The sequence below is a fragment of the Daucus carota genome, chromosome 5, assembly GCF_001625215.2.
Source record: "Daucus carota subsp. sativus chromosome 5, DH1 v3.0, whole genome shotgun sequence".
In the NCBI taxonomy this organism is placed as follows: domain Eukaryota; kingdom Viridiplantae; phylum Streptophyta; class Magnoliopsida; order Apiales; family Apiaceae; genus Daucus; species Daucus carota.
The window spans coordinates 30,063,484-30,077,193 of record NC_030385.2 but is presented as its reverse complement, the minus strand read 5'-3'; the positions used below and the strand labels follow the sequence as shown (position 1 = coordinate 30,077,193).

At 33.7% G+C, this 13,710-nt stretch overlaps 2 protein-coding genes across 2 annotated transcripts; one reads left to right on the top strand and one right to left on the bottom strand.

Annotated features, from left to right (window-relative positions):
* Positions 1-2,163: 2,163 nt before the first annotated feature.
* Positions 2,164-2,718, top strand: LOC108221545 (uncharacterized). The gene has a single exon (XM_017395415.1). It carries the CDS (start codon positions 2,164-2,166, stop codon positions 2,716-2,718), a length of 555 nt encoding a protein of 184 aa, XP_017250904.1.
* A 4,086-nt stretch (positions 2,719-6,804) lies between these two features.
* Positions 6,805-13,226, bottom strand: LOC108222001 (uncharacterized). Its single transcript, XM_017395877.2, has 10 exons — positions 12,905-13,226; positions 10,428-10,512; positions 9,350-9,424; positions 9,211-9,247; positions 8,755-8,838; positions 8,601-8,661; positions 8,370-8,476; positions 8,031-8,096; positions 7,184-7,336; positions 6,805-7,071 (listed from the first exon to the last, which is right to left on the bottom strand). Exons 1-9 carry the CDS (start codon positions 12,996-12,998, stop codon positions 7,229-7,231), a joined length of 717 nt encoding a protein of 238 aa, XP_017251366.1. The 5' UTR covers positions 12,999-13,226; the 3' UTR covers positions 6,805-7,071; positions 7,184-7,228.
* Between the last annotated feature and the right edge of the window lie 484 nt (positions 13,227-13,710).

The following is a 13,710-nucleotide window of genomic DNA, read 5'->3' as shown; positions in this document are numbered from 1 at the left end:
GTCTGGCTTGTTTGGCTAAGTGACATGTATCACAACTGTTCAAAGCAGTAGTAGGTATAGTAATATCCAAGGTATGTTGTAGAACAGCTAAGGATGGGTGACCTAATCTTTTGTGCCACAGTTGATTGTCCTGTAGTTGAGCAGAGCAGACTGATATAATATTGTAGTTGAGCTTGTACAGGCCACCTTCTTGACTACCAATCTCTTTCTCCATCTTCGAGACATGGTCCTGAAAAACACATTTGCCATTATTGAATAGAACTTGACAAGTACTATCCTTGGTTAGTTGAGCAACAGATAGCAAGTTATATTGAAAGTTTGGAACCACTAAAACATCTCGAAGACAGAGGTCTGCATTGAGTCTAATGTTACCAATGTGACTCACTACAGCTCTATTACCATTTGGCAGATGTAATTCAGAATTGACAAGTTGAGGTTCTGTGACCAGAGACAGATGTGGTGTGATGTGGTGTGTAGCACCCGAGTCAATAATCCAGGTGTGTGTTGAGTGTTCAAGCTGTGCAGTATTGGCATATATAACTGAATTAATTTTGAATGCACCTGCTATCTGAGCATTATTGTTGTTCAACCAGCTGGCATTTGATGACTGATTCTTCATAGTGTTCTGGAACATTTGCAGGAATTGCTGATATTGTTCATTTGACAGAGTAGCACCACTGTCACCACCAGATTTGTTCTCAGTGCATACTACAGTTGCAGCATTAGCAGAGCTCTGAATTTTCTTATTTGAAGCCCTAAGTTTGGGCTTAGGTTGTCCATACAACCTGTGCCAGTCTGGATAGCCATGTAGAGCAAAGCACTTGTCTCTAACATGTCCAGTTAGCTTGCAATAGTCACATATCAGAGACTCATCCACCTGTTTCTTATCATCTTTCCTCTGGCTCACATTTTTGTTCTTTCCAGCAAATTTCACATTCATAGCAGCAGATTCATACACAGTTGCAGTATTAGTCTGATTTGCTCTCTGACTTTCTTCTTGCAACAACATAGCATAAGCTTGTGTGATATCAGGTAAAGGCTTCATGAGTAGAATCTGACCTCTAGTATTAGTGTACTTCTCATTTAATCCCATAAGAAATTGACTCAGACTCACTAGTTGCTCATATTTCTCTATTTTCTGATTAGATTCAGCACACTGACACCTAGGTATTGGTGAGAAATTCTCCAATTCATCATTTAATCCTCTGAACTGAGTAAAATAGGTGTTAATAGAGTTTGATCCTTGAGTGAGTGATAATAACTCCTTTCGCAGATGAAACATTCTAGGAACACTACTCTGACCATATCTATGCGTCAAATCATCCCAAATTTGTTTTGCAGTTGAGAAATACACAATACTCTTCCTAATATCTGGAGAAACTGAGTTTAAGATCCAGGAGATTACCAGATCATTGCTCCGCATCCATAAGTGTTCCAGAGGTGAATTTGCATCAGGTTTCGCTTGTGTTCCATTGATGAACCCTAGCTTAAGCTTTGCAGAAAGTGCGATTCTCACCGATCTACTCCATTGTTGATAGTTCTGATCTGTGAGAGCTTCACTTACAAGAGATAGGCCTGGATGATCAGATGAGCTGAGATAGTAAGGATGATTGATGTCAATTACAGGTACTTGTGCTTGATTTCTGTTATTTGCTGAAGAAGTCATCGCTGAATTTGATACCACTGCTGCAAATGATAGCATTCAAGATGTGTAGATCTAAAGTAATCTGGTGTGTTGTATGATTAAGGACCAGAGCAACCTGGCTCTGATACCATATCACAAAGTATGGTGAAGCTACTATTATGGAGGATCTGTTGTAGAGAACATGATGAATGAAGAGAACTAAACTGTTTGTATTGAATAAACTTGTCCTTATCTGTACATAGCCTTCTGTATATATAGGCTCCTATAGAACGATCTAGAAACATTACACACACCAGCTGTATCTATTATTTTGTAACTAACTCTCCACCACGTGGAGCTACTACTTCCACTTTTTTCTTGCTGACGTCCTCACTGCTACTTGCACCTATATCAGTAACAACATGAAATATCAGTAAACCAAAAATTTCAGCACGATTATTGCAGTTTGGCCACAATGATACACCCACTTCAACCCACTATATAATTCAACCTATAGCCTCAATCAACTTATCATCAACATGGATAACATGACAAGTACTGTAGAAATTACTCTCAGAAAATTCAAATCCTCAGACGTTGAAGCTTTTATGGAGTGGGCTGGAAACCCGAATGTTACTCAGTTCTGTCGATGGGACACTTTTAGTTCAAAGGATGATGCTCTGAACTTCTTGAACGGGATCATTAAATCCCATCCCTGGTACCGAGCCATTTGCATTAATGACTCTCCCATTGGCTCTATCTACGTGATGCCTGGCAATGCCGGGAAAGATGAACGCAGAGGAGAGATCGGATACGCGATCAGTGAAAAATATTGGGGTTCTGGTATTGCAACTAAACCTGTGAAGATGGTGTGCTCATGTGTGTTCAAGGAGCTGGATTATCTAGATAGAGTGGAGGCCTTGGTTTTTGATGTCAACACAGCTTCACAAAAGGTTTTGGAGAAAGCAGGTTTCTACAAGGAGGGTACACTAAGGAAATATTTCTTTGTTAAGGGGGAGAGTAGAGACATTGTTGTGTACAGCATCTTGAATCCGGACAGATATGACGTGGACTGTGGATTTGTTCAAGCCTGAAGTGCTTAGCTTCCAATATGACAAATTTCAATGCTCAAACTCAGGGTGCTTGGTTTGCAATATAAACACATTACAATATTATCTATATGTCTAAAAATAAAAATTCTTGTGTATCTTTTGGAAATTTGCCTATATATATGATGGATAACTTTGGCTAGAGTTCTCATTTTGGACATGGTCGATCAAACAAATCACATACATATCTTCGTGCATGCATCTAAAATTACACGAGTTTTATTTTCATGCAATTGTCTCCAACCAAATTAATAATACTAGCTTTGAAAAGCACGGGCATAATAAATCTCCCATTCGATTTTTGTCGGTTTAAATTCGATTTTTTCCTCCCCTAAATAATAGTACTACGTATTACTCACTTAGATGATCTTTTCGAAAAAAAATATTTATTTCAAAATAGTTGAGCCTCTCACTTATCAATGCATATTTACTAACAATCTTCCATTCTCACCCTCTCTTCTTTATCATTTCTATGTACCATTAGCTCATATACAAAAGAAGTCAATACAATAAATATGAGTAAAGATGAAAAAAATTATAATCATTTAATACATTAGCTCATATACAAAAGAAGTCAATACAATAAATATGAGTAAAGATGAAAAAAATTATAATCATTTAATACTTCTTAATATGTGTGAAATGAGCAAAATGCTCATCTAAATTGAGATAGAGGGAGTAATGTATATCTCCATTTTAGCCTTGCACCATAATAATATGACTTTAATTTTAAAAGTTATTTAATTATGATTTTCAAAAAAAAATATTTAGATATTTTGATCATTTACAATAAAAAAATTATTTTATTAACATTTAAACAATTTCCGACCCCAAAAATTTCCCTCGACAAAGAAATGTCTGCGTCAACATCATGTAATTACCACATTTAAAAGGCCGACACTGGAGCCTCAAAATCCAAGCCCACCTCCAATGAACCCAATAAGCTCAGCAAAAGACACTGGAGCCTCAAAATCCAAGCCCACCTCCAATGAACCCAATAAGCTCAGCAAAAGTCTTAAACCAACCTGGCTTACGTTAAACAGGGCGAAAGATACTGTGTTTGTTAAGAAAAAATTTCTCCTATTACTTGTCCTCCTATTTTCAATATAAATTTTATTTAAATTTCGATGTTAACATTTATTAACCCCACAATTTTCATAATTTACAATACAAACATAACTTTTAATGAAATGAATAAAAAAAATAGTTATATTTTGTATAACCAATACATGACAATAATAACAACCTATCATACTAATATTTTAATGCATTTGATTTGTGCAAATGATTATTATAATGAGAAGGAAGGAATAGTACTTCTATTTCTTAATGCGTTTGATTTGTGCAAATGATTATTATAATGAGAAGGAAGGAATAGTACTTCTGGCTACTTTCGATAAAAAATCGTCTTCTATTTTTCTTGAACCTTCATGTAAAAGTTTGAGAATGTTAATTTTGAAAAACTATTATTTTAGAACTCCTACTATTTTCAAACAGTTTGATGAGTCTTAATTTACTCCTTTATCTTACTCAATTTTTTTACAAATCAAAAAATAAAAACTTTTTTTAAAATTACCTAAACGACCATACTAGATGGATAATAGGACAGAGCCCATGATGCTACCAAAGAAGTAGCACTTTTTTTAAAGTTATCTAAAAGACCATACTTGATAGATAGCAGATAGCTGGACAAAGATGATGATGCTGAGTTGCTGATGGTTTCAGATACAAAAATATGTTAAGCCAAACCTCGAGACGAATTTAAGCTCAATAATTTTGAGTATCTACTACATCTCAAAGTAGCAATAGTCTAACCGAGTGTATCGAGATACCAGAGCTGGGTGTCCCAGAACAAAAAGGGTAAACCCACCCTTTAGCGCCATTTTATTTAAGTTTTACTCCCTCTGTTTCAAATTACATGTCCATTTTCAAAAAATCACATAATTTAAGAAAAGTGGATTTTGAGAAAAAAGAGGTGTAATAAGTCATTAATTGAACCTAATGTGTGGTGTGGAAATATAAATTTGAAATATGTGGTGGATAGTTGATTTTGGAAATATAAATTTATATTGAAAGTTGAAGTTGACAAATATTTTGAAACAAAGCTTTTTTTCTAAAGTGGACATGTATTATGAAACGGAGGGAGTAATATTTACAAACATCAATATACACCTGACCAAAAAAAAGAACATAAAAATACAAACATAAATTTATGCATTTTCTAATTCCAGAATTCATATGTGCAAAAAATAATTAATTAATCCTAAAAACGATGAGGCTCAGATGAGAAAGTAATCAGGGCAAGGAGTGTGCACCGCCATGGCTGCAACCTCACCACTTGCATGCACAATTTATCAACAGAGAGGGATTCAAATATACTGAATCAAAACCCTAACCCTAAACCCAAAAACATTCAACATATGAATCCCTCTCAGCGCATGCCATCTGGTGGGTCCGCCCCGCCAAGATACGGGAACATCAACACTGCCCCGACTTGCTCAAGAACCCTTAATCACATCATCACAGCCTTTGTTTTAGGGTTAGGGTTTTATAATTAATCCAAGAAAGCCACAAGAAATGGAAATCCTGGTACTAGTACTGGCAATAATTGGTTTCCAAGTAGAAAAGAAAATTCCAAAGTATATGATCCATATTCCCCACCAAAATCCTATAAATAAATAAAGAAATGATTTGTTTAAGTTTGGAGGAAAAGGAATGGAGAGGGGCTGTTGGTTTGTGAATAAAGGGAAGGGGAGAAATCATGGGCTGATGTGCAGAGAGGGGCAACAGCCCCCTTTAAAATTCCCAGCTCTCTGCTTTTCAGCCTCTTTCATGTTCTTTGAGCATTTTTTACCCTTCCACTTGATGTGGCCTCTGTTTTGTTTCCCCTTTGTATTTATAGTGCTAGCTAACTATAACTATGAGTTGATTTCCCTTTTTGTCCATGGTTTATGTTTCTTTAATCTTCTCGAGTCTAGTGGATTTATCTTGGGAGTTGAGATCAAACTGGCGGTTCTTGCATAATGTCACTCCTTAAGGACTTGCAAGTTCTCACCAAAATTACTGTCAAACATCGGGTGAAAATTTTCATTAATTCTCGGTTTTTAATAAAAAAAAAAAGTTTTATATCAAAATGCTCACCGAACTCGTTAAAATGTATCAAGTACCTACTCAATCTCCACGACGACTCATTTTTTTTTGACAGCATGATATATATAATGAATTTAGTATGTTAAATGAGTCGTCGTGGAGATTGGGTAAGTACTTCATACATTTTAACGAGTTTGGTGGGCATTTTGATATAAAACTCATAAAAAAAGGGAAAAAGTTGGATTTCGAAATGTAACAATATTCGATCAGTGTTTAAAAATTTGTCCCAGTATAGTGTTACTAATTTTGGGTGTTTTTTGTGGACAATGAGATTTTGTCTAGATTTTGCGGAAAGGTTCCTACGTCTATTTCGATTAAATGTAAAGAATTTATTCGTTGAAAGAAACTCTTCGTGATAGCGTACTTCAGTACAAAAGGGATATAAGGTTAAAATTTCGAATGATGCTTAATGATTTTCTCATTTTACATGACTCTCTCATGCATTTCGGCATTTTCAGGCATATAAAAAGTACTCAGTTCCGACTTTTATACAAAACAAAAATTACGAAAAAATATATCTTGAAAAGCGTGAAAGAGTCATGTTGGAACGAACATAGTTTGATTTTAAAATAACAAAATTTTGAGGGTCTTTATATAAGATTTTTTGTATTCAAATAGATGAGAATTTTATGACGATACAAAGAAAACTTTAAAATACCTGTACCTGTTCGCGTTGTTGCACAAAGCCACCCTAATAATAATAATCCTAAGCTGATCATAGTACAGCATCCTAATAATAATAATCCTAACCTGATCATACAGCATATTTCAGTTCTCTCTACGGCTCGTGGACTCAGAGGAAATTTATTTGTATAATAATGCTCCTACGACATGTAACTAAACTGATTCAATATTCCGCAAAATTTAGTGTTAGATAAGCCGAGCCTTCTGGCCAAGCAGATAACACTCACAATAGCATCCTGCTAAAAAAATGTCTACATTATTCCACCTTATATTTTAAGCTTTTAAATGAAATTTGTGATTATACCTTGTCCATCGGGATATTTGTTCCAAACAGACCATATATGACAAAGTACATGTTTATGCTTGGGGAAAAAGGGTGAAAGAACAAGTATCACATAGTGACTGCATATTCTAAAAGATGGCGTCTATTGAAATGGTCCATTAAATTCACCCTGAGATCCAACGCTTTGCCAGAAGCGTTTCCATCCGACAGTTTCTCCAAATCTGTCAGGTTGCAAGTTATACAATGTTAGCAACTACGCATCCTGCAAAATTTATGCTGGCTTTCATGCAGAAAAGGAATAGAAAGAAAGATTCATCGAAAACTATAGACCACCTTTGTCTAAAAGATTTGTATTTTACAGCGCAATGGAGATAAAAATCAAGCTGATGAAAGTTTTGATTTTTCTTCTAACCACTCCACGAAATTGTCGAAGATTAAAGGCCAAGCCTCGCTGCTATCATAACCTTTAAGATCCGGAAAGCTTATCTGTTCATAGAGTACAATTGAAAAAAGAACAAAATCAGGAACAAAAGAAAATTTGAAATGAACGAGACGTTAATATATTCATAAAGGTATCAGCATAACCTAACACAAAACGAAAAAGATTTATGCATTCTGGTTCTCACAACACATTGCTCTACAGCTAATACAGATGAAAGCCTTTTTTACCGAGAGATAGGCACGCAGTAAAGTTTATATTAAAGCTTTTAAGATTAAGCGTGAACAATTAACTTACTAACAATTAGTTAATATCAGCTTGAGTGGTTCGAGAATAGATGATCTCTTAAGCAAAGTAATTCGATCAGGGTCTGTCACTCGAAGACTTTCACAGTTTAAGCCACTACATGTAACGTTATTTAATCTTTATGAAGCTCAAGTACCACGATATAAATATGGCCTTAGTCCATCCTTCACACCTCGCCTCTTTGTATTAACTATTCCTAACCACTAACCAGTTTCTGCACAAAGTGCATATAGGTCTGCCAACTAATATATACATGTACAAGCCTCAAAATGCGCACCACATCATTCAATTATCTTTAATAATTGATGTTTGGATGACGACTTAGTTTCACCCCATCTCATTGTTTGCCACTACACAATTCCTAATTCAAAAACAAAAAGACAAAACAAGAAAAAAGTACTGAAACTTCAAAAATAAATATAAAAACCAGCATACCTCATTGCAAAACCGGTGAAAGCTCTTCCACTGATCCAAGTTTATCACCTTATACTCACTCTGGATCTGGTACAAACAGTTCAAACATTATTTTTACGCAGTTATGATGAATTATAGATATATAACAATAATCTATTTGATGGTACTGGGAAAACTATTACAAGAAGAAAACTAACATAAATCCTGCAATTATCCTAATTTACTACAAAAGAATCTTTTAGCCCGAGTAAACTACCAACTGGCAAAACCAACATTATAAACAAAATCATTTCTAGTTTAAAAATATGAGATAAAATCATAAAAAATTGCATCTATTGTCCGGTAAATGAATCAACTCACCTTCAGATATTCCGTGAAGGAATCAACCTGCGCTCGGAACTGGGACCCAATAACAATATCCAACAGTGCACAGGCTGTATCAATGTCTACACACTTTTGCTTGTCTTCTGAAAGAGGTACACATTGCCCAGTAGCAGTAAGAAACAGCAGTTATAATCTTACCGCATAATATTGTCATTGGAAATAAAGGTTTCAATTCAATTTTACTGTAGTGCTTAATTACAAGCTTACCAGTCAAGCAGTACTGAAACGCGTACAGATAGAAATCCTCAAATTTTCCTGGCTCCCTGATCTTTTCAAAGAAAATGTAAACTTATTTCTCATTTGTACAAGACAATAAGTTCTCAAAAGCATATACTTCAGCAAACCAAAAGAATAGAATTACCTCTTTTACTAAATCCGAAAGTCTAGTCTTCAATTTCTTTATAGTGTCGGCCCGAATCTCCTTCAATCCTCTTTGCCATTCATCCTGATAAGGAAGGGGTAGTGTTGTTAACTAATGAAGATTCATAGTATATTGCAAGATGAGCTAAATGTAATCTTGCTACTGTCCTGACAAATGAATCATGATTTTCCCACTTGAGAGACAATGAGTAAACAGTAGAAATAAATCAACAGTGCTAGTACCACTGTCGATTTTACATCAAATATGTGCAAAGCAAGTACAAGAAAACTGTGAAGTTGCACAAATTAAAAAAATACGGGTAGATTCAGACACTAGAAGTCAAAGTCTTGGTGCATCAGTTCTATGTCCCCAACATACATAAATTAAAATCAACTGAGAATTGATACTAAAATGATGCATTGCTGTCTAAATCATCACAACCAGAGTTTGATTTACCTCTGTGAAATATCCCTGCTTTTCAGCATTCAGTTTCCTGGTTCATGAAAATTTGCAAGTCGAGTATTAGGAAGAAATCTATCTACATGAAACTCGATAGCGCACAGCAGAAATAAAATTAAATCCACGAATAACATACCAGGCCAGCAGTAGCATCCTCACATCAGTGTGAGCAACACCCAAATCCGAACAAAGTGCCTCAATCCCTTCTGGACTGAAAGATTAATAGAACACAGATAACTAAATATTGTCATAAAAGATTCTGGTGACCACATAATATGAAAATAAGGTAAACCAAAGCCATTTCCTAGAAAAGTCCTTTCTTCCAACCCTCCAAGGTCAAATTGAGTTAAGTCCAAATTCTAAATAGATTGGGATGAAGTAAAGCCATAATTTAGAATATTCCTTACTCCTCCCCAACCTTTCCTTTTAAGAAAAAACTTTTAGACTAGTGAATATTTTTCCTCTTCTTTTTCCTGTTCAACTTCACAATAAACATCCAGACTTCAGTGCGTACAAAATCAAGCAAGAGTCTTAACTAAGGCCGGAGAAATAGTGAAATTACAATTTTCAAGTACTTGCTGGCCAGTTAAGAAAATTGCATCTGTGATAGAACCTATATTGTTCTAGTTGCAGCCAAAATTTTCTATATCTTATTTCACAATATTTCGTTTAAGTACCCATAATTCATATGTCCAATCAGTATCCATGTAAGAATTAGGATTCACTTCCCTATAACTAACACAAAAGAAGAGGAAAACATCAGACTGTAATGCATATTTATATCTCAAGATTATAGTTGCATCAAGTCTTTACTCAGTTGGAATATACAATAAGATGACAGAAAGATCTCGCTGTTATAACATGTTTCACCAAGTGCAACATACGCCCTCTTGGTCATTAAGGGTAGCATCAAAAATATTTTTTGCAGATAATGTCGACTATATAATAGTATGAATAATGGCATTAAAATATAGTCGTCATAAGATACGGGCCAGTAGCACATAGACATATAGAGCAAACGAGTAAAATAAAGCAAAACGTAAAGAGTACACGAGAAGTTAATACGTGGAAACTGATTAAACTGACACAATGGAATAGCGACTAGTGCTACATATTGAAATTTTTTAAACCAGAAACCATGCTTATTCCTTTGTACTAAAGCTTTTCTAATCACTATATCTGATAATATGAACTGGCGAAAGAATATTACTTACTCAATCATGCGCAGTGACTTGTTTGCATAAGAATCAAAAAGTTGATCAATGCGTTCCACTTCCTTCGATGCAGCTTTCTTCGATGCTGAATAATACAAATTACAGAAGTCAGAACTATAATTTATATAGACAAAATTAAAATATAATATATTTATGTATTATTAGAACAATTAGTGCAAACTACTCATCCGAAATGTAAAAGTGGGTGTAGAAAGTAAACATTTTTTATTATGAAACTTGGATCTTGTACTAATCAGACAGTCCAAGATCAACAAAGGATAATGATATAGGTCTTAGTATCCTCCAACATGCACATTACACAGGCAAGACGAAGATGAGAGATTGACAAACTAAAATTTATCAATGAAAAGGTAATTTTCAAACAAATAATTAGAGACATGAACATATCTTTAGCATCTTAGTCAATAAAAATATTGTCACTATCAGTTACAAAACTTCAAGAACACTGACTGACAGTATTGACCCGTACAGTGCAATACAGGTTAAGCCGAAATGCGATACTGTATATACATATATGTGGGAAAAGATTATACAAAGTTAATTGTAGAAACAAATAAGATAACAACAATCACCTAATATATACATGGTAAAAGATTATCTAAAGCAGAAAAATAGATAACTTTTCTATTAGTTTGGCTTAAAATATAGTAATATATTTATCAAAATTTAAGTAATCCATCAGTACGGATGTTTAAATCATACAAAAATAAGCGGATGTACAAACATGTAACATATTACCAATAAATAGATAGGTATAATATTATGATAAATGAGTATAAAAGAAATATTATATATATAGAAGTGATGCTCTTCGTTCTTAAACCTGGCAAAATCATAATCCAATTGTGAGCAACGATCCGTAACTAGTTTCACAATCTTCTTTTAAGTATACAAAAACGATATTTCCCTCTGCCTATGGTTCTGGAAAATAAGCTTTGTATAAAACTATTTGTCCTCGTTGAATTTTGGTGATTCAAAACTAATTTTTGAGACTACTTCTTACTTTATTTAAAAAACCATTCACTGTGAATGCACAGGTGTGATAGACTTGAGTGTTTTTTGGGGTTCTTTAGGAAATTAAATATTACAAAAAAATAGTAAATAAAGTGTTATAAATGTTAGCATGAACATAATCTGATGAATAATTCCAAAACAATACCATATTAGTCAAGGGATGAGGCAGCATTAGGTAGTCGGTGCTACTAATTGTGTAACCTTTAAACTGTACTGATATCTATATACTAACCTAATCCAAGGTAATATATTTGTGCTGTTATAACATATTTGGTAACTTAACTAAAACTGTTGGTTGTTTATCCAGGATGTTTGTTCTTGCAATTTATTATATAGATATTTATTCTTGAAATATATAGATACAGACAAGTCAAGTCCGCATTTAACTAACATTAATATCTTCTACCGAATTAGAGCATGCACGACAAAAATCAATAGAATAAGTACAATTTGAATGATATTATTTATACCTAAATAACTTATACTGGTCATTCGTACAAAAGGAACACTGTTATATAAAGAAAAAGAACACCACCGTAGAATCTAACATAAAATTTCATTTAGATTGCAATTATTTACAAGTAGGTTTTATATACATAAAATAGAATATAAAACAATATTAACAATAGTTAGGATTAATATGACATAACTTCAAGTAAATTACATTGCGAGAAAAACTATTGCAGGTGTTTTGCATTCCTTATTTTGCAAAGGAACTTATGTTCAAAAAATATATACGGTAAAATATATTTTTGTAGGAATATTTACTTGGGTGGTGTTTGACATTCCTTATGTTGCAAAAATAATTACTTTTCCTGAAAAAAGTACACAATTATGTACTCGTTTTCTGGATATAATACTTATATTTTTAATATAATAGGGCAGGCCAAATAGGGAATATATAAGGCTATACGCGGGATTCTATACCAAATTCTATAACATTAAATTTCTAAAATTTGGATGAAATTTAACATTAAATTCGATATGTTAAACTTATTTAGTTTTAAACTTTGTCATTCCAACATCAACCACCCAATTTTTATACAAATGCATGGTATCTATGGTGACTTATATAAGCAAGTTCTTTCTGTAACGCAACTCGTATATATGGAAATTCTAATACAAAGGTAACTAGTCCCGCTACCTAGGTCTCATATACCAAAACTGCTAAAACAATTACAACTAATTTATCTTCAAAAAAAACTAATAGCAATCAAATTCTGGTATTTCACTTGATTTCATAAAAACAAAGGTTATAAATTTTCATATACTTTATAAAGTATTAGTATAATTCAAAATTGTTATACAATGTATCACCCTGAAATTGAATCCCAAGCATTACAAAAGCTACATACAATTCAAATTTGGCTTCACATCGAATTCACAAAAAAGTAAAAAACGAAGATCGAAGAAAAGCGAGAGAGAAGCAGGGGATTGTATACCAGGAGTAGCGGGAGGTTCAGTACGAGCTGATTTAGCGGGGGGTTTAGAATTGGATGCGTTTGATTTTCTTTTGGTTGAAGCGCGGGGAGGCATCGCGGATTCGAATTTGATTCGATTCGATTCGATTGTTTTTGAGGGTTTTATGTGGGTAAATCGCGAACAAGGGAAGGGAATGATGTATGTGTAGGTATAGGTATATATAATGGTTGGGGTTTATGGCGGAATTGAAAACGCGACGCGAGGGTTTGATGTGCACGTGATGTTCCCTTTTCGAGTTTGGAGACTCGTACTTTCTTTTTATTTGGATACCCACGTAATCATATTCTTCACCGATTTCATCAGAGCACAAGTACTCCCTCCGAGCCCACGTTATTTACCGAACAATATTTTCATAAATTATTTTAAATTTTTTGGACAGAAATTTTGTTACGTATCTTTTATAATAATCATGTCACGTTATGTTTAGAAAAAATTTGGAATATAAGTTGAAATTATTAAGATTATTATTTCAACAATGTTGTCCACATTATTAGAATTTAAAAATATTATTATAGAAATCAGAATTAATTGATTGACCAGTCGAATTAGAATTTGTTAAAGATTTTCTCGATAAATTAGAAATTTTTAAATAAATCGAGAATTTTAAGCACACTGCTTAAAACTATCGAAATTCTGGAAATTTTAGGGATAGAGATGTTAAACTTATAGGAGTATAAACTTTGGATATAGGTTAATATTTTCGGTCTGTTTGTCTGTTAATGAAATTACTACAGTTTTTTATACATACACGAGGATAATGGAAGAC

What these genes read in the sequence shown, in the direction of transcription:
- LOC108221545 (XM_017395415.1), top strand. Translation starts at nt 2,164, where the DNA reads ATGGATAACATGACAAGTACTGTAGAAATTACTCTCAGAAAATTCAAA.
- LOC108222001 (XM_017395877.2), bottom strand. Translation starts at nt 12,998, where the DNA reads ATGCCTCCCCGCGCTTCAACCAAAAGAAAATCAAACGCATCCAATTCT. An exon ending in TTTCGGATTTAGTAAAAGAG is followed by an intron (nt 8,662 to 8,754) that starts GTAATTCTATTC and finishes TTCTTTGAAAAG; the next exon opens with ATCAGGGAGCCAGGAAAATT. An exon ending in GTTTCAGTACTGCTTGACTG is followed by an intron (nt 8,477 to 8,600) that starts GTAAGCTTGTAA and finishes TACCTCTTTCAG; the next exon opens with AAGACAAGCAAAAGTGTGTA.